The following is an 18,196-nucleotide window of genomic DNA, read 5'->3' on the forward strand; positions in this document are numbered from 1 at the left end:
CACAAGAGAAACTCATCTCTCCCACCTCATGAGGCTGCATTGTCATTAGGGATGAAAATTCCACAGATCTCGGATTCCAAAGTGGACTGATTTAATCCAGGCAGTTCATGACCCAGATCAAATCATGTCTACTTTAGCCTGCTTTAGGGTGCTCTAGTGCTGCCTCTGATAGATTTTTTAAAGAAAAATGTTCTCCTTTTATAACACTCCAGAGGAAGTCATCTGGCCACTTACAGCCTGCTGTGGCTAACATGCGGGTCTTCTTGCCACCACACACACCACACACTCTCTGGGAGCAACGGGGCTTGATTGTTGGAAGAACAGCAGCAGGCACCACTCAGTTAGTAACCAAACCAAGGATAATTCTGTAGATAGTTAGGACTCAGAAACACTTATGCTTGCCGTGTGCCTAGAAGGCCTGTGTCCGAGCAGTTTTGCCATTCTCCTGTTGCTCCCCCCCCCCCCGGAAAAACAAGCTCTTTAGCACCAAAGGACACGTTGCAGTGCAAAGTAGTGCAAGCAACATTGGCAGAAACATGATCTCCTGAAGAAAATTAAAATATTTTGGGTTAACTTATGTTATGTACTAAGCTTGGATCCTAGAACAATAGGCAAGTAAGATCCTAGAATGCAACAACTGATTGGCTTGCAGGAGAAGACCAATCAGGCTCCAGGAGGAAGTTAATCAGCCTATTAGGCTGGTAGGATCATAGAATGCAGCAACTGATTGGCCTGCAGGAAAAGACCAATCAGGCTACAGGAGGGAAGCAGAATCAGCCAATCAGACGGGACTCATTGTGTAAATAATGTATATAAAAGCCTGAGGTTTGGGGGGCAATCAAATCACTGTTTTACAAGCTGCAATAAAGAGCATGAAATCACTACAGGACTCTGAGTATATTTCAACTTACAAGCCGTATGCTGAGTTTGCTGCTAGGCTGGTTATCTGTTGGGGAGAGTCGCCATCAGCGCACACCAACTGAATAACAAGGACCGCCTGGTAACCAGGAGGCATCCTCACAGCACGAGTCTTAACACTAAGAGCAAAAGGACAAACTGTGAACAGAATGACCAAGCTATACCAGAAGACAGAATTGTAAAAACTACCTGGAGAGAACTTCCCGTGCATTACCTCTACTCTCATTTAGGGTTGGCAAACATCCGGAATGTCCTGAACATATCTGGAATACTGCAGCCGCAAGCAGTGTCCGGACAGAAATAGGCGAAATGTCTGGGAAAATCTGGATGTATGGCAACCCATGTTGGCAGTGCATTTTTTGCCGATTTTCCTCAGAAACGTCCAATTTCTTTGCAATTTTGCTCGAAAAAAAGATCGAGAAAGCTCAACAAATTTTCTGTCTGGATTTTCACTCTTTGAACTATGGCAACCCTGCTTTCATTGGTTGTTGTTGTTATTATTATGATTTGGTTTCTTACCCTCCCTTCAGCATGAGGTTACACCTATTTATAAATATAGTAATTTAGGAAAAACTAAAAGAGATTTCAATCAACAGAATAGGGTGGGTCATAAAATACATATCTAGTGTATCAAAGGCCAGGGCAAAGAGGTGTGTCTTCAGCATGTAAAGAAAACTATGCAATGTGGGTGCCAAACGGGCCTCTGTGGAGAGGGAATTCAGTTCTTAAGTGTGTCCCTGGAGCTGCCTTCTCATCCTTCCTCTTCTATGCCTATAGAACTGTAGAGTTGGAAGGGATCACAAGGATCATCTAGTCCAACCCACTGCAACAAAGGAATCTTTTCCCCAACAGGGGGCTCAAACTCACAACCCCGAATTTAAGTCTCATGTTCTACCAACTGAGCTATCCATCTAGTAAACATCTATAGTTTTCAGAAGAGACTGTGATTTAGGGCAGAATATCTGAAATAATCTATAAGGCTATAAGAATTTTTTCTCTCAAAAACAAAACAAAACGAAAAAGCTCTGCTGTACCTAATGTATGTGTCAGGGAACTGCCATCGGAAGGAAGGGAAGTGAAAGGGCTCACACAGGTTGGGAGAGACTCAGCAGCTGAAGAGGGAACCAGTAGGGGGAGAGGAGCTGAGCTGAGGGAAAGGGAGCTGGAGGGATGGCTCAGAGACACTTCCAGCGAAAACAGTGGGGAGGTTTCAGGACCTCCTGTAGGGACACCCACTCCTCGCCGGAAACTGTCACGCAGAGAGTCCAGAAGACGTGTTTCCGTTAAGGAGCTTTTATGTTGGAAGCGATTCCGAAAGCAACCACTGTCGGAATCTGCCAGTGACTGACGGAGCCATGTTTAAGGGGCTCCGTTACAGACAGAGGTTTGCAAACTTGACCAAACTCTGAGGGACTAGGATTTTACACACAAGCAGCTCATCGTCCCATCACAGCATTCCGACAGTCTTCGTGAGCAGCTTGTGCAGGAGAAGGCATCATGAGCAACCCAGCCGGAACCGGAGAAGCAGGAGCTGGAGCGGGTCCAAGCCTGGAAGAAAGGTACCGGGTGTTGGAGGTCCAGCTAGCGCTGCAGACGGCGAGGCTTGAGGAGAGGAGGGCTCAGGATGCAGACGAAAAGGGGAAAGACACCCAGCTCGTCAGAAAGGTACCAGGATTGGTGCAGAAGTTTGGGGGGGAGCCCAAAGACTATCATGGCTTTCGGACAGAGATGCAATATGCCCTCAATCTGCAGTTTGATGAATTCCCTGACGAGGAATCACGAGTGGCTTTCGTGATTGGGCATCTTGAAAAGGGGGCGAGAGACTGGGTTAGACCCCTGATGGCAGCGAATAGTGACGTCCTAAAGGACACGATGAAGTTCTTTCGCGCCATGGATCTGATGTTTTCCAGCGATATTGAACAGGGAGTGGTCCGCAGACAGTTAATGGCTTGCAAACAGGGGAGCCGATCTGTCCGTGAGTACTGGACTGAGTTCACCATGTTGATCCATAAATTGGGGTGGGATCTATCGGCGGAACCCATTCAAATGCTCTTTGAAGAAGGGCTTTCTTCGGCTGTGAAAGACGAACTTTCCCGGACGCCCAGGGCGGAGTCTATGGACCAGCTGACCAAATCAGCGCTGACCATAGGAGCGCGCCAGGAGGCGAGAGCATTGGAGAGGCGGGAAGGGAAGGGGGAACGTTGGAAGGAGTTCCGCATTCCAGACATTCCAGAGCCAACTTTCCCGCCGGCAGAGCCGATGGAAATCGGAACAGCGCGCGCGCGCGCAGTTTCAAAGCCCAGTGAGGGGGGAAAGAAGGAGGGAAAAGGCGCCCGGAAATGCTATCTCTGCCAACAGCCAGGTCACTTTGCCAGAGTCTGCCCCCAGAGGAAGGAATGGCAAGGGATGGTAGGAGCTGTGGAGGGAAGAGAGGAAGAAATACCGAAGCAAGTAAAAGCCAACGCCTGGCTGCCACCGTCGGGGCACAGCAGCCAGGCCAAAGAGCAGTGAAAGTGCCCACGCCAGAACCTCCTAAACCCGCCCTAGTGATAGAAGTGGCGCTAGAGCTGCCAAACGGACACCCTCTAAAGATAAAGGCGCTGTTGGACTCAGGCAGCTCCTGCAATTTCATGAGCAAAGAGTTTGCAGCTGAACACCAGATACAGACGATCCCTTTAAGCAACCCCCTGCAGGTGACCACGATCGATGGCAGGGAGCTGTTGGGAGGAGAAGTCAGCTTGCAGACCGTCCCAATGATAATGAAGGTGGCAAGGCACACCGAACTGATAGCGTTTAATGTGGCCACCTTGGGAGGAGCTCCCATTATATTGGGGATGAGCTGGCTAGCGTTACATGATCCGCTGGTGGGCTGGCATCAGAGAGTGGTTTCTTTTGGTTCAGCACATTGCTTAGAACACTGCAAAGAGGGAAAGGGTTTGGCAGGGGCCCAAGCCACCCTAGCAGGGACTGAAGTAACGGAGAACGTGAAGGTACCACGACAATACGCAGATCTCCGCGACGTCTTCAGCGAAAGGGAAGCTGACCAACTACCCCCGCATAGACCCTTTGACTGTCAAATAAATTTACTCCCTGGGGCACAGCTCCCTGTAGGCAAGCTGTACGCCATGTCAGACAGAGAGATGCAGGAGCTAAGAGAGTTCATTGACAAGAACCTGAAGAGAGGGTTCATCAGAGAGTCCAGGGCGGTGGGGGGCAGCCCAGTGTTTTTTGTGGATAAAAAAAACACGAACAAGCCGAGGCTTGTGTGTGACTTCAGGGCCTTAAATGCAGTGTCAGAACCAGTGGCTTTCCCTATGCCCAGGATTGACGACATTTTGACAAGGGTCAGGAAGGGAAAGATTTTTACTAAACTGGACCTAAGGGGGGCGTACAACCTGATACGAATAAGGAAGGGGGATGAATGGAAAACCACCATGTTCACCCCTTTGGGGGCATTTGAATATTTAGTTATGCCCTTCGGCCTACAAGGAGGCTCCGCGTGCTTTCAATCGTTTATGAACCATGTCCTGGGGCCTTTGCTTTACAAGAATTGTGTGGCCTTCTTAGACGACGTGTTGGTGTATTCTGAGAATGAGGAGCAGCATGTGAGAGACGTCAGAGAAGTGTTGAGCAGGCTGCAAGCCAACCAGCTGTGGGTGAAACTGGAGAAGTGTCAGTTTCATACCAAGGAGGTGGAATTCCTGGGGTATCGCCTGTCAGACAAGGGATTGGCCATGGATCCCGGCAAGGTCCAGGCGGTGCTGGAATGGAAAACACCCAAAACAAGGAAGGATGTGCAGAGGTTCCTAGGATTTGGGAACTTCTATCGTAAGTTCATCCGAAACTTTGCCCACCTGACGGCGCCCATTACGGACTGTCTCAGCAGTAAGAAGAAGTTCGTTTGGACTGAGGAGGCGGAGCGAGCATTTGAGGAACTAAAAAGGGCCTTCGCCTCGGAACAACAACTCCTGCATGTGGATTTACAAAAACCGATGAGAGTGGAAACTGACGCATCAGACAGAGCTATTGGGGCGGTGCTTCTGCAGCCAGGGAAGGAGGAGTCAGAGTGGAGACCGTGTGCTTTTTTTTCGCGAAAGCTGAACAAATCCGAGAGGAACTACACGGTGTATGACCGAGAACTACTAGCCATTCATGAGGCGTTCCGGAGATGGAGGCACCTGCTAATTGGCGCACAACATAAGGTGCAAGTGTGCACTGACCACAAGAACCTAGAGTATTGGAGGACGGCACGAGTGCTCAACCAACGGCAAGTGAGATGGGCCCAGGAGTTCTCCAAATTTAACTTTGAGATTTGTTACGTGCCAGGCCCAGAGAACATTAGGGCGGACGCTCTCTCACGCAAACCTGAATATTTGGAGGGGGAGGGAGCACCTGAAGAGAGACATGTCATTCCAGAGGACCGCTGGGTGTGTGGGGCGGCATTGGTGGGACAAAGAGAACTGGTAGAGGAAACAGAGAATGATGAATACGCCCAGAATAAGCTCAGAGGTCTTAGGGGTGAGGGAGAGGAACCAGGGGGTTTCGAGGAAAGAAATGGAGCTTTGTATTACAAAGGGGCACTGTATATCCCTGAAGGAGACTTAAGGGGGAGGGTACTCAAGCAGTTGCACGACAGCCCCACGGCGGGGCATTTTGGACAACACAAAACCATGTGGTTGGTCACCAGGGAATTTTGGTGGCCTAAGGTGAGGGAAGATGTACGGGAGTATGTAAGAGGGTGTGAGCAATGCCAGCGAGCCAAAGGGGAGAGGCGGGCACCGGCGGGGCTATTAGAACCCTTACCAACCCCAGAACGACCTTGGGAGGCAGTGTCGATAGATTTTATGACTGATCTGCTGAAGTCCAAGGGGAAAACAGCCATCATGGTGGTGGTAGACCTACTAACAAAGATGTGCCACTTTGTAGCCTGCTCGCATGCAGTCACGGCGGAAGAGACAGCGAAGTTATTTGTAGAACACATTTTTAGGTTGCACGGGGTGCCATTGAGGGTGGTCTCAGACCGAGGAAAACAATTTACTTCCAGGTTCTGGAGGAAGCTCATGAGCTTACTGCAGGTGGAGGTCAACTTTTCGACTGCCCGGCACCCTGAAACCAACGGGCAGGCGGAAAGAGCAAACGGGGTCCTCCAGCAATACCTGAGGTGTTATGTCAATGACAGAGAGAATGACTGGGTAGAAAAGTTGGCGCTGGCGGAATTTGCCTACAACAATGCCGAGAATGTGTCCACAGGGATGAGCCCCTTCTTGGCTAATTATGGGTGTCATCCCAGGGCTTTCCCAGGGGGAGAAGGGGAGAGATGGGGTGTCCCGGCAGCCGAGCATTTTGTAGAAGAAATGGAAGCAATCCATCGTCAGCTCCAACTCAACTTAGAAAGGGCGAAGGAAGAATACAAGAGGCAGGCAGACAAGAACCGAAGGGAAGGTGAAACCATAAGGGTGGGAGATAGGGTGTGGCTGTCAACCCAAGGGTTGCCGTTCAAAGGAGGTTGTAAGAAATTAAGACCCAGGAGATTGGGTCCCTTTGAGGTCATTCAACAGGTCAACCCAGTGGCTTTCAGGCTCCGGTTACCCAACCACATGAAACTGCACCCAGTATTTCACAGGTCGTTACTGTCACCGTATGAGGGGGGACGAGAAGGGATGGCCACTCGGGGACCGGTCATAGAAGAAAGGGAATGCAGCAGCCATGTGGCAGAAATCCTCGACGCCAGATGGAAGGGGGATCAGGTGGAGTATTTGGTAGCGTGGGAAGGAGAACCGGAGTCAGAAAACACTTGGGTAATGGCAGAAGATATCAATGACGAGGTATTGATAGAAACGTTCCATCAAAGGTTCCCAAGGAAACCTCAGCCTGTGGAGAGGTTCCGGAGGGAATACTTTGGGACCACCGATGAGGAGGAGGAGTTGGAAGGATTCTCGGAATCGGAAGGGGAAGGGGAGATGGACTCTGAGGAGGAGGAGTACTTCGAGACCAGGAACCGCAACAGGTGGAGAGAAGTGTTCGGGACATCGGAAGATGAAGGAAGTTCATTCCGGGGTTTTGCCTCCTCACCGCCCGTAGAGGAGGGGGCGAGAGGGGATGAAGGGGGCCCTGGAGGGGAGGTGGATGTCAGGGAACTGCCATCGGAAGGAAGGGAAGTGAAAGGGCTCACACAGGTTGGGAGAGACTCAGCAGCTGAAGAGGGAACCAGTAGGGGGAGAGGAGCTGAGCTGAGGGAAAGGGAGCTGGAGGGATGGCTCAGAGACACTTCCAGCGAAAACAGTGGGGAGGTTTCAGGACCTCCTGTAGGGACACCCACTCCTCGCCGGAAACTGTCACGCAGAGAGTCCAGAAGACGTGTTTCCGTTAAGGAGCTTTTATGTTGGAAGCGATTCCGAAAGCAACCACTGTCGGAATCTGCCAGTGACTGACGGAGCCATGTTTAAGGGGCTCCGTTACAGACAGAGGTTTGCAAACTTGACCAAACTCTGAGGGACTAGGATTTTACACACAAGCAGCTCATCGTCCCATCACAGTATGGAAGCGTGAAGATAAACTGACTCAGGAGGTCGGATTGATTGAAGCTTGCCATCACAGGCCAAGTCATTCACTGCAGAGAGCAAGAAGTCAGTCTGTTTACCAGTCAGGGGGACTGTTGCTACATGGGACCTGATCAGACTCTGGGAGTCAATCAGCGACCTCGGTTGGTTATTGGGTGCAGGTTGTGGCAGGACCTCCCAGAGTGGCCCCATGTCATGGACAGACCTGTTGACAACTCCTTCAGGCTACCCAGCAGACAGGCAAGGTGAAAACAGCAGGCTAGAAAACAGGCTGCCTGGCGGACGGATCCTTGCCTGATGCTGCACAAAACCCCAGTCCGTTGTTGTTGGCACCTGTCTATCTCGAGAGGAAATGGAGGGCACCTCCAGAGGGAACTGCTGGAGAACCACAGCGCCTGCTGTGTGACAGAGATTGGTAACATGTAACTGCGATCCGCCCCATGTTGTTTTTGCTACATTAGCAGCACCGAAGTGACCTCCCTGGGAAGCAAGCCTGGGCAGTGTGTCTGGAGGTCCTGGGCTGCCCAGACGACAAAATCTCCCCCGTCTTGGCCTCACCGGTGTGGTCCAAAGGAAAGCAGAGCAATATGTTTGGCGCCAGCTTGGCTGCAGGAGTTGCCAGATGGAAGCCTACAAGGCACCATCCAACTGTCTTAGGGACTCCGCTCCAGATCTGAGTTGGGTTTACTCAACCTTTTCTTCTCCCAAAGACGTCCTGCAAGACAGTCTATGGGAATCAATAAAAACTGGGGCTGTGTTTAACCCACACTCTGCCTCTGTATGTCACTGATCCCTCACACCTGCTTCCTATTGCTCAGTGCTTGATCCACCAAAGAAGACTATGCGGTCAAAACATTTGGCTAGTATACTTTCTTTATTTTTATCTGCCCCTTTATATATCATCTTTGATACATCATCATCCTGTTTAATTTCAATAATTTTTATCTCATCACTTATTTATTCCTGCTGGAATAAAAAAAAAAAGCAGCAAGGATACCTGTCTGACCTCAGCTGGAAGAGAGTTCCATAAATTTGGGTCCACAATACTAAATGCACGGCTCCTTGGAAGCCAGTAAAGGTTTGCCACCTCATTCCATTCCACTGGCCATTACTGGGTTCTACACAATGCAATACAAGCCAAGCAAATCTAAAAAAAACCAAATCCCTGCCTGCCTTAAGGAATTTTATATCCTAAGCTTTGACAGAAGAGAGGACAACAGAGGGAGAGGGAAACAAACCTTTCAACCATCTAAATTGTTTACCTGAGACATGGGATACTGTCCTTCATCGTTCCTTCAGATGCCACAGTGTTTGTACTGCCTGAGAGATCTTTTAAAGATGGAAGAGGGGAAGAGGCATTTGGAAATGGAGGAATCATTTCTGCCTCGGGACTAATGATATCTTCGGCCTCACTTTGGAGGTGCACCTCTAAAGACTTAAGGAAATTAAAACCCAAGTTATTTTATGAAATCAGAGTATTTTCTGAATAAAAATAAGTAGCAGGAATAAATCTGGTCATTTCCTAGTATAGCAATCCAGAGATTCATTTGATAAGGTGTAAGTTCAGTTAGAATGAAGGGGAGGAATGAATTAAGGGGAGGAATGAAAATATAATCAACACTAAATATCCTCCACAGAACTTGCCCATTAACCAACCATCTAAAGAACTAACACAAATGGGATGGGAAGTCTTATAACCTAAGACCTGAATTTTGAGGATAACAATGGGCTTTTTGCTCTCTCTTCCTAAGCATGAGCTAGAGGGTACTTATAGCAGTTGTTCAACATATTCATTGCCATGAATTTGGGCTCCTGGGAGTTTTGTGCCACTAATGTTATCTCAGAAACAGAAACACAAGGTTATTATGAAGAAAGACAGTACCACCCAGTAAAATGTTTTGCATCTGAGAATTTGATTTTGGGTTGTGTTTTTTTTAAGTAATCAACTGGCTCAAATGCAATCTGTACCCAAGGCCTTCCTACGTAACAGTTCACAGTAGTACACATTAAATAGTGTTACAATCACTTGCATATATTATATTGTATATATTTATACATTATATAGAGGAAGTTAAAACGTGCAGTCATTATTGCATTGCCTGTTTCAAACATAGTTCTGTGTTGCAACATCCCATCTATCTGAAATTTTACTTGATTAACAAAATCTAAGCTTTTCACTTATGCTACATGCAACTGTGGAATATGATGTGTTTCAAAACTCCCCACCAAGCCTTGAAGTAAGCAATGCAATATATAAGCAAAACTCATGCAAACTTACTGAGATTTCAGTATTAACTTCATGCTTGCTGAATCTGTAAACAATAACATAGGCAGAGACTCCTGCTACACAAAATAGTCTACTTTCAGGGCACCAGTACATCAACTGGATGGCAAAAGGATCCTCTTCTGTGTTTTCTGGCGCTGGTTTTCCTTCTAACTTCTGCTTTTCAAAAACCTTTGAGGTTTTTAACTTGTATAACATCTGCAGTGTAACTGGAGAATATTGAAGACATCTATTATATTGCTTTAAACTAGATTAATATATGCTCATTATCTGTAAATATCACAATCTGTCTTTTCCAGTATTGTTAGATACTACAGTGAAACAGTGCAAAATGCAGCATTATTTAGTTTCATACTAGATCATATCTACTGTTATCTGTGCTCTGCTCTCAGAGAAGACCAAAAAGAGAGACATACCTTAGCAACAGGATAGAGCCCTGCTCTTTTAGGGCGTATGAAAAAGAAGGTCAACCTTTCAACATAAGGAATCCTCTACCTTAAAAAAGCTGAAGATATATGATGGAATCCAATGTAGCACTAAGTGGAGCAGGTGTGGCAGAACAAGGTTGACTCCTGCAGTGGGACTTCACCCCCTCTGCACTCCCTCCAAACCTGTTCTGGGGTTTTCCCCACACCACCAGAGCGGGTTTACTGGGTGGAGAGGAGATGGACCACGTTCCTGTTGTACAAGCAGACCACGTTCCACACACGCAACACCTGAGTTCAATCCTGCCCATTTACTTTCTTTGCCTCTTTCTGTAATGCCTTTTAAGATAATAATAAAAAGAATGAAAATATATATACTGAAGATAGTCATACAATTCTGAGTCCGTAAGATGTGCAAAGGGTGCTCAAATCTTTATCTATCACCCTACCCATCTTGTAAGCACATCAAGTTGGACGCAGTTGTTCAATATATGTCTGGCCAGCTTGTTGTTCAATATATGTCTGGCTTCCATTTGAAAAGTGCAAAACTCGGGATTTTTTCTTACCACAAGTTCCTATTCTCAAGTGAGGCATTAAATATCCTTCAGGACATTCCCTCCCCCTTTTAATCCAGGAGCAAGGCCAACTGCTGGTTGACTCATCCATGGGAAGGATCTCCAATCTACCAGACCATCCTGGACAAAAGCAAGAACCCTAAAACCTAGGAGAAACTAATAGGAAGGCCAGCAAGGTGAATGCAGAAAAATATTCAAGCCACACAGATAGAGGGAGAACGCCTCAAAAGGCCTTACCTAACAATTCCCTTCATATGTCGATTGTTGAATTATTTGCAACAATCACCAACACATTTGTATGGGATACAAATGTATTTTCAGTATTTTTTTTCCTGTAACACTGGTGCAATTCACAGTGAAGCACCTTTCCCTGATGAGGTAGCACTGCATTGGCATTTTTAGGGAACACAACTGCTGCTCAGGGGTCACACTGTATGGAATACTGTACTGTATCTCCCTTGGTCTAAACACAATTCTATGCTAGGTGCTACAGGAGGTTCTTAAGTAATGTGAATTCTATCATCTTTCTTTACCACACAACTCTGTGTCACTCAGCACTGTAATTAATTATTATTAATTAACCACAGTTCATCCTGAGGTTCCAGGGTGGGTTACAGCATTAAAACACAACATTAAAAAGGCACACACAGTGGAGTTCCTACCGCTGCACATTCTAGCCCCTCACACAGCAAAGCATTGCTCACAACACAAATATGTGTTTCTGTGCCACGGACACAGCAACCAACCTGCTAGTCTTCTTTTTTGTTTGCAGAGCAAACAGAAAGGGTTAAAGGCATTGGAAGCGGAGTCTGAATTTGCATTCATTCATGCTACACTGTTCTCAAAAGGAATGGCAAAATTCCTTAAACAACCACCTACTTAACAAGATCCAAAACAAATGTACTTGGATGTAGTGCCAAACTTCTGTCCTAATAACATGGCAACCCAGAGTCCTGCTTGGAGTCAAGAAAGAGCCGGCTAATAGACCAAGTGTTTGAGCGGCATATGGTTCACCACTTCAACAAATCAGCCCCGAGGCTCTGCTGAATGGAGGCCATGATTACCATTGCAGACTAATTGAACTGCCTCGTTTGCAAATGTGTTGATTCTTGCTCCATGCTCTGTACAGAAGAGTGTAATTGACATGTTGGAGAAACAGCAACTGGGACTGGTGTGTGTTGGCAGCACAGACTCCCTACCTTCCAAGTCTGAAGAACAGTAACAGTGCCACAAATAGGGAGAGCAAGATAATTACTCCCCTCTAGTAAGCAACAAGCCCTACCATCGCTCAAAAGTGATGCGTTGCACAGGAGAGAGAAAGGGGTGTGGGAGGGAAGGAGGTGGAAGAAAGTGAGCGTCCAAGAACTTGGACGGCAATGAGCCTCTTCCTCCTGCACCACCACCACTCTTCCTTTTTGGATCCAGGGATCTTCCTTTCCTCTGCCCTGCCCCTTCCCCCAGCCTTTTGACTCTGAAATTTAAGGCTTTTAAATTAAGCCCAACTGCACAGGTTCACAAGTGCGTACTCCCACCTGCTCAAAGGTTAAAGATGGGGCAGGAGAAGAAGATGAGGAAAAAAGGATGCCAAATCAGTTCTGCAGGATCAAGGCTACTCTCATTGATAACAGTGTGTGGCTGATTCACTTGGAAATCAACCAATACAAGAATTAGATACCTGTATAACCACTGTTCCACCACCACAAGCTATACTGATATGCCCCACTGCGTGCTGCCACATAGCACAGAATTAAAACATCACTGAAATTTCCCCTTCTTCGTTTTGTTTCTTAGGGCTACAACACACGCTTCATTTCATTCCAGAACCAACGGAGAGGGAATACTTGTTGTTTTCTATTTAGTGCACACACAGTCTAGATCCGTTGCGTATTTGTTGCCCCTAAAAAGGAGTTACTGAGAAACTGATTTCGTTTCAAAAATAAAAGCTCATTGCAGGTTGATTCTGTATTACCCTGCAATGGAAAACCCATGTAGGTGGTCTGGCAATAGGGGATGTCTCAACACCTGCCCAATAGCATTCTGGGTGGGCATATACCAAGACTGCAACCACCACTTTTGTCTTCCTTCTCCCGGGGCATGTGCAGGGAGGAAAAGGTGTGGATAATCTAATGGGGGGATTTTCAAACACATATCAAGTAACCACACACCCACCCTTGTGCACGGCTAGATGTAGAATCAAGCAAGATTGAAAGCGGCATGTTGAGGGCAAACATGAAAACTACATTTCTGTGCTACAAACTTAGATAGCATGTATGCAACCTAGCTGTACCCAGGCTCTTTTTTTAGCCTTTATAATTCAAAGAACTTGTGAGGGAACGAAAGCATAGTAGCACAGGGCAGTATCAAACTAAGCAGTTCTGCTGGCTGAGCTACAGAACTTCCCCTCCCTCTCCTCTCTCTGCATGCTTCCTAAATCTGTTTTGGATTTCCCCCCAACGCTCTGCAGCAGATTAAGAAGACATGTGGGAAGAGGACAGGGAGGGGAAGTTCCATTGCACAGCCAAAAGCGCTTGCGCTAGTGCAGCTCTTCAGCTGAATTCCAGCCATAATAATTTTCATAAACTAATGCCTTTCCAGAGCATAAAAGCCGTGATTCATCATCCCTCTCTAAATCCATAATTTCCCTTGCAATGGGATAACAGTTCAACCCCATGCATTGCTCAGAAGTAATTCATGCTGGGTTCAGTGAGGTTTACTCCCAGGTAAACGTGCGTAAAAACTAGGTGTCGTTTGAATGTTTCACTTGATCACCCTGTCCCTAGAAACAGAATTCCTCTACCTTGAAAAATTGTGTAGAAGAGTGAGATGTTGAAAGGTTGGCCATCTCTGGTTTGGAATTAAAAAGAAAACAACATATATACATTTCAGGATTTCTTATTTTGTCACCCTGGAGCATGATGTCACAGAAACGGGAGGCAAAGGGGAACAAATGGCTTTGGACAAAGAAACCCCACAGTGATGTGGATCTCCTTCCACCAACATTCTCACTGAAATGTCGGGAATCAATTTCATTCCATTCGTTACATTAATCCTATTCTTTCAATAACAAACAAATTAAACAATTATTTTGTTTAATCCCATCCTTTCAATAATGAACAAATTAAACAATTATTTCCTTTAAATTTGTAGCATGCAGTTATTAATGGTTTAAAAATTGTGTTTTGGCACTTACTGGCAGAAGCATCCCAAAATTTCACGGTTCCATCTGCATGACTTAAAAAGAATAGATTAAAAGTCAATTAAAACAAAGTACAGAACACTTAACCTTTTAGTAAGGCTGTGTACAAACTGAAGCTTTAAAGCACATTCAGAACACATTTCTTCCCTCAAAGAATTCTGGGCATTCTAGTTTAACCCTTCATAGAGTTACAACAGACTACAGTGGCTAGGATTCCTTGAGGGAAAGAAGAAGAATTCTATTATTTATACCCTGCCCATCTGCTTCACATGTGCTTTAAAGCTCCAGTTTGTACACAGCCTAAATGTCACATATATACCAAGGCCCCTGCAGATGTCCTATATATTGCACATTCATGATGATTTGTGCTCATTGTGCTATTGGGGCAGTCAAATGCAATCTCACTTTCAATACTGTTTGCAGCAGCAAATGTTTTGGGCAGTCATACTGCTTCTTTTCCAATCAGTGCATATCCTGCAACTTCATGCTGAAGTCCATCCACATATCAATTATGAGGAAACACTGTATAAACACTAATAAAGAACAATTAAATCCGCCATGAATTCACTATTATTGTGTTAAGCCAAGCACCCCCAAACTCAGCCCTCCAGCTGTTTTGGAACTACAACTCCCATCATCCCTAGCTAACAAGACCAGTGGTCAGGGATGATAGGAGTTGTAGTCCCGAAACAGCTGGAGGGCTGAGTTTGGGGGTGCCCGTGTTAAAAACATGCTGTGGAACACATATGCAATACTGTACTGGAGGAGCCCTGGGTCTCCCTGTGCTGAGGGAGACAGACTGAACACAGCTGGTAAGCCATTGTGACAGCCAGTCCTTGTTAGCTGCCTCACATCTTTCAGCTCTTCATTAAAGCATGGAAAGACTGAGCTCTGAAAACTGGGACAAGAAGCCTAGAAGTCAATTTGTGAATCACCAGAGACAACCCCCGAGGACAGCTAGCAAGATCAAGGGGAAATCAGAAACTGGTTGGGTCTGTAAACGGGTCCACCACTCCTTCAGCAAGCAGCATCCTATAATAGCAGCTTCCTTACCCTGTTATGATAATTTCAGGATACGTCTGTGCTCCGAGGTTCCATGCTCCGCCACTGATAGGCCACTCCTAAACACCATTAGAGGAGTTACATTTAGAATACTGAAATGCTGCGTTTTATTTCCAGGAAAGTGACAACTTACAGCTGTATATATGTTAGTGTGTCAGCTGCAGTATGTAGGTGTGTCATGTGAATGTTGCGTGTGCTCCTCCCGGGGCTGGAAAGGGGTTCGTTTAACCTCTGGTTAGCTAGTAAAATTGAATTACTGTGTAGTGAAATGATGCATGTCTAAAAAGTGTTTCACCAACATGAAAAGTTTGGAAAGCTCTGCACTATACCTTTAAAGCATGGGTAGACAAACTAAGGCCCGGGGGCCGGATCTGGCCCAATCGCCTTCTAAATCTGGCCCGCAGATGGTCTGGGAATCAGCGTGTTTTTACATGAGTAGAATGTGTCCTTTTATTTAAAATGCATCTCTGGGTTATTTGTGGGGCCTGCCTGGTGTTTTTACATGAGTAGAATGTGTGCTTTTATTTAAAATGCATCTCTGGGTTATTTGTGGGGATAGGAATTCGTTCATATTTTTTTTTCAAAATATAGTCCGGCCCCCCACAAGGTCTGAGGGGAAGTGGACCGGCCCCCTCCTGAAAAAGTTTGCTGACCCCTGCTTTAAAGCACACCCATTCTCTCTCCCCCAAAGGATTCTGGGTACTGTAGTTTCTTAAGGGTTGTTGGGAAGTGTGATGGGTAAAGCTAAAAATAAACTTTGGTCATCATTCAACTATAGCTGCTGTCTTTGTGCTTTAGGGCCAGATTCCAGTGCTTGCTTTTAAGCCCTAAATTGGGTGGTTCCTATGTACGTCCAGGAGGGTGCTCTCTCTCTCTCTCTCTCTCTCTCTCTCTCTCTCTGTCTCTCTCTCTCTCTCTCATATGTTCCTCCTATCCCCCTGAGATTTGAGGGAGAAGCTATGCTTTGTGTTCTATCTTTCAACCCAGTAAAACAAACAAAGAAGAAGCACAAACCATTGGGAATATGCTTTCAAAAGAAACCTGCTTGGCCACATTCCTAGCTGCATTACATCATCAACTATTAAGTTTTATTTTTAAAAGCTTGTACTGTAAAGCAGACAGTACAGTCTGGAGGCTTTATACAGAAGACTGTGCCAATAAATATACAGTTCTGCTTCAATAAAATGCACCCAACTTTTCCTCTTTTTACCTTATTGCTGTATCCTTGCTTCTTATGCTTAGCGCCTATGGAATATAGCACAGGAATCAAATCGGGAGGACAGTCAGCAAAATAGTCTGTGCAGGTAACTGGTGATTCATGAATGTCCATGGGATAAGGATTTTCAAATATTGGAAAGCTATTTGAGAAAGATATTTTATGGGATTGTATTAGCTCACCTTTTAAAGCAGAAAATTGTGTAATACATAAAGTTTACTAAAATAAAACATACTAGCAATCTATGGGAGGATTTTAAAAAAAAAAAATCATTGACAGCTTATCAGAACTTTTAAAAAGATAAATTGAACATAAATTGAACATAAATTCCACTATAAGGCAGTTTTGCCTCTATTTAATCAGGAGTGACGGGAACCAAGTTAATGCATCAAAATGAGGGACCGGTCTTCATTCTCTTTCAATTCTTTGCAAAGACCTGAGGTGGCAAGACTAAAGAGAGTAGGATAAGCAAGAAAGTTATGGAAAAAACCATAGAAAAAACAACAGAGTCACAAACATATGTAATAAAAGCAGTACATTCATCATTTGGAACTTTAATCCCAGAATATTTTTTTCCCACCTCCCTTTAATTGGGAAAATGGAAAACAAATAACTCAACAAGCCTCGGAAAGGCACATAAAAAGTGATTACACAGCAAGAGACTCTAAATTATGTGCTTATGTAATTATGTAAAGATGGATTTTACACAATTACAGATGGAAACTGAGCCTGTTTATTTTTTAACACATGATGGCTTGTCTTTGTTATTCTATACAGTGGTACCTTGCAAGACGAATGCCTCGCAAGACAAAAAACTTGCTAGACGAAAGGGTTTTTTGTTTTTTGAGCTGCTTCGCAAGACGATTTTCGCTATGGGCTTGCTTCGCAAGACGGAAACGTCTTGCAAGTTTGTTTCCTTTTTCTTAACACCATTAATACAGTTGCGACTTGACTTCGAGGAGCAACTCATAGAACGCAGTGTGGTAGCCTTTTTTGAGGTTTTTAAAGACTGGTGATTTTTGAAGCTTTTCCAAAACTTTCCCGACACTGTGCTTCGCAAGACGAAAAAATCGCAAGACGACAAAACTCGCGGAACGAATTAATTTCGTCTTGCGAGGCACCACTGTATTTCCAAGCTTGGATAAAATAAATAAATAAAGCTGACCTTCATTCAAATGAGTTGTAGCATCCTGCAGACCATATACTTACTTGCTTTGAGTCAGATCGACGACAATGAGATCTTTTTCCAATAGTACAACTACAGCGTAGGGTTCTTGCACTTCTAAGAATCAAGAATTAAGCACATATATTAGTGAACTAGGACATTAAATAATAACCAGATCATATATATTCACAAAATGAAGGATTTTAGGCAGGGTTCTGAATAGCTGAAGAGGGTTTTCCAAACTGAAACAAATGCTATTAAACTACATTCCTACTAATGTGGATAAGACTTCCCTGTGAAGGAAAGGGGAAGATTTATAATGGGAAAAGGGAGAGAAAGGGTATGGATGTGGGGAACGGGAACGGAACTACTGGACTGTAAGTTATGTAGCTGCCTTATGAGCTGTACCATGAGTTGAAATTTATGCTGTTGTTAATTATGGTTTGGAAAAATTAATAAAATGATTTTTAAAAAGGAAAAAGCCTGTTTGGAACACTGATGGGGAGATGATGTTATTTTGGTCGTAAACTTGATTGTTATGAACTTATAAATTTGTCTTTAGTATAAAGACAAGGAGTGATGCCTCAATGCCTTTGACTTGTGCTGTATCAGGAATATTTGGGGCATAACATGGCAGGACAGAGTCTCAGACAACAATGTGCTCTCCCAAGCCCAAATTCCCAGCATGTTCATACTCCTGTCTCAGCAATATCTATGTTGGCTTGGCCATGTCCACAAAATGGAAGATGTCAGGGCCCCCAAAGACATGTTCTACAGGGAGCTGGCTTCAGGCAC

At 45.3% G+C, this 18,196-nt stretch overlaps 1 protein-coding gene across 4 annotated transcripts in view; it reads right to left on the reverse strand.

Annotated features, from left to right (window-relative positions):
* STXBP5L (syntaxin binding protein 5L) overlaps positions 1-18,196 on the reverse strand; it is an 82,053-nt gene that overhangs the window by 31,210 nt on the left and 32,647 nt on the right. For all 4 annotated transcript variants that reach the window (XR_013980819.1, XM_080987097.1, XM_080987098.1 and 1 more), the window contains 7 exons: positions 17,446-17,518; positions 16,231-16,378; positions 15,012-15,079; positions 13,953-13,993; positions 9,757-9,971; positions 8,741-8,913; positions 912-1,037 (listed from right to left, as the gene is read on the reverse strand). Coding sequence is in view for 3 of the 4 variants with exons in the window: in XM_080987097.1 (XP_080843223.1) it covers positions 912-1,037; positions 8,741-8,913; positions 9,757-9,971; positions 13,953-13,993; positions 15,012-15,079; positions 16,231-16,378; positions 17,446-17,518 (844 nt within the window). In the remaining variant the exon portion in view is untranslated. The remainder of the gene's footprint in view (positions 1-911; positions 1,038-8,740; positions 8,914-9,756; positions 9,972-13,952; positions 13,994-15,011; positions 15,080-16,230; positions 16,379-17,445; positions 17,519-18,196) is intronic.

Source organism: Podarcis pityusensis, assembly GCF_964106645.2.
Source record: "Podarcis pityusensis genome assembly, chromosome: 17".
In the NCBI taxonomy this organism is placed as follows: Eukaryota; Metazoa; Chordata; class Lepidosauria; order Squamata; family Lacertidae; genus Podarcis; species Podarcis pityusensis.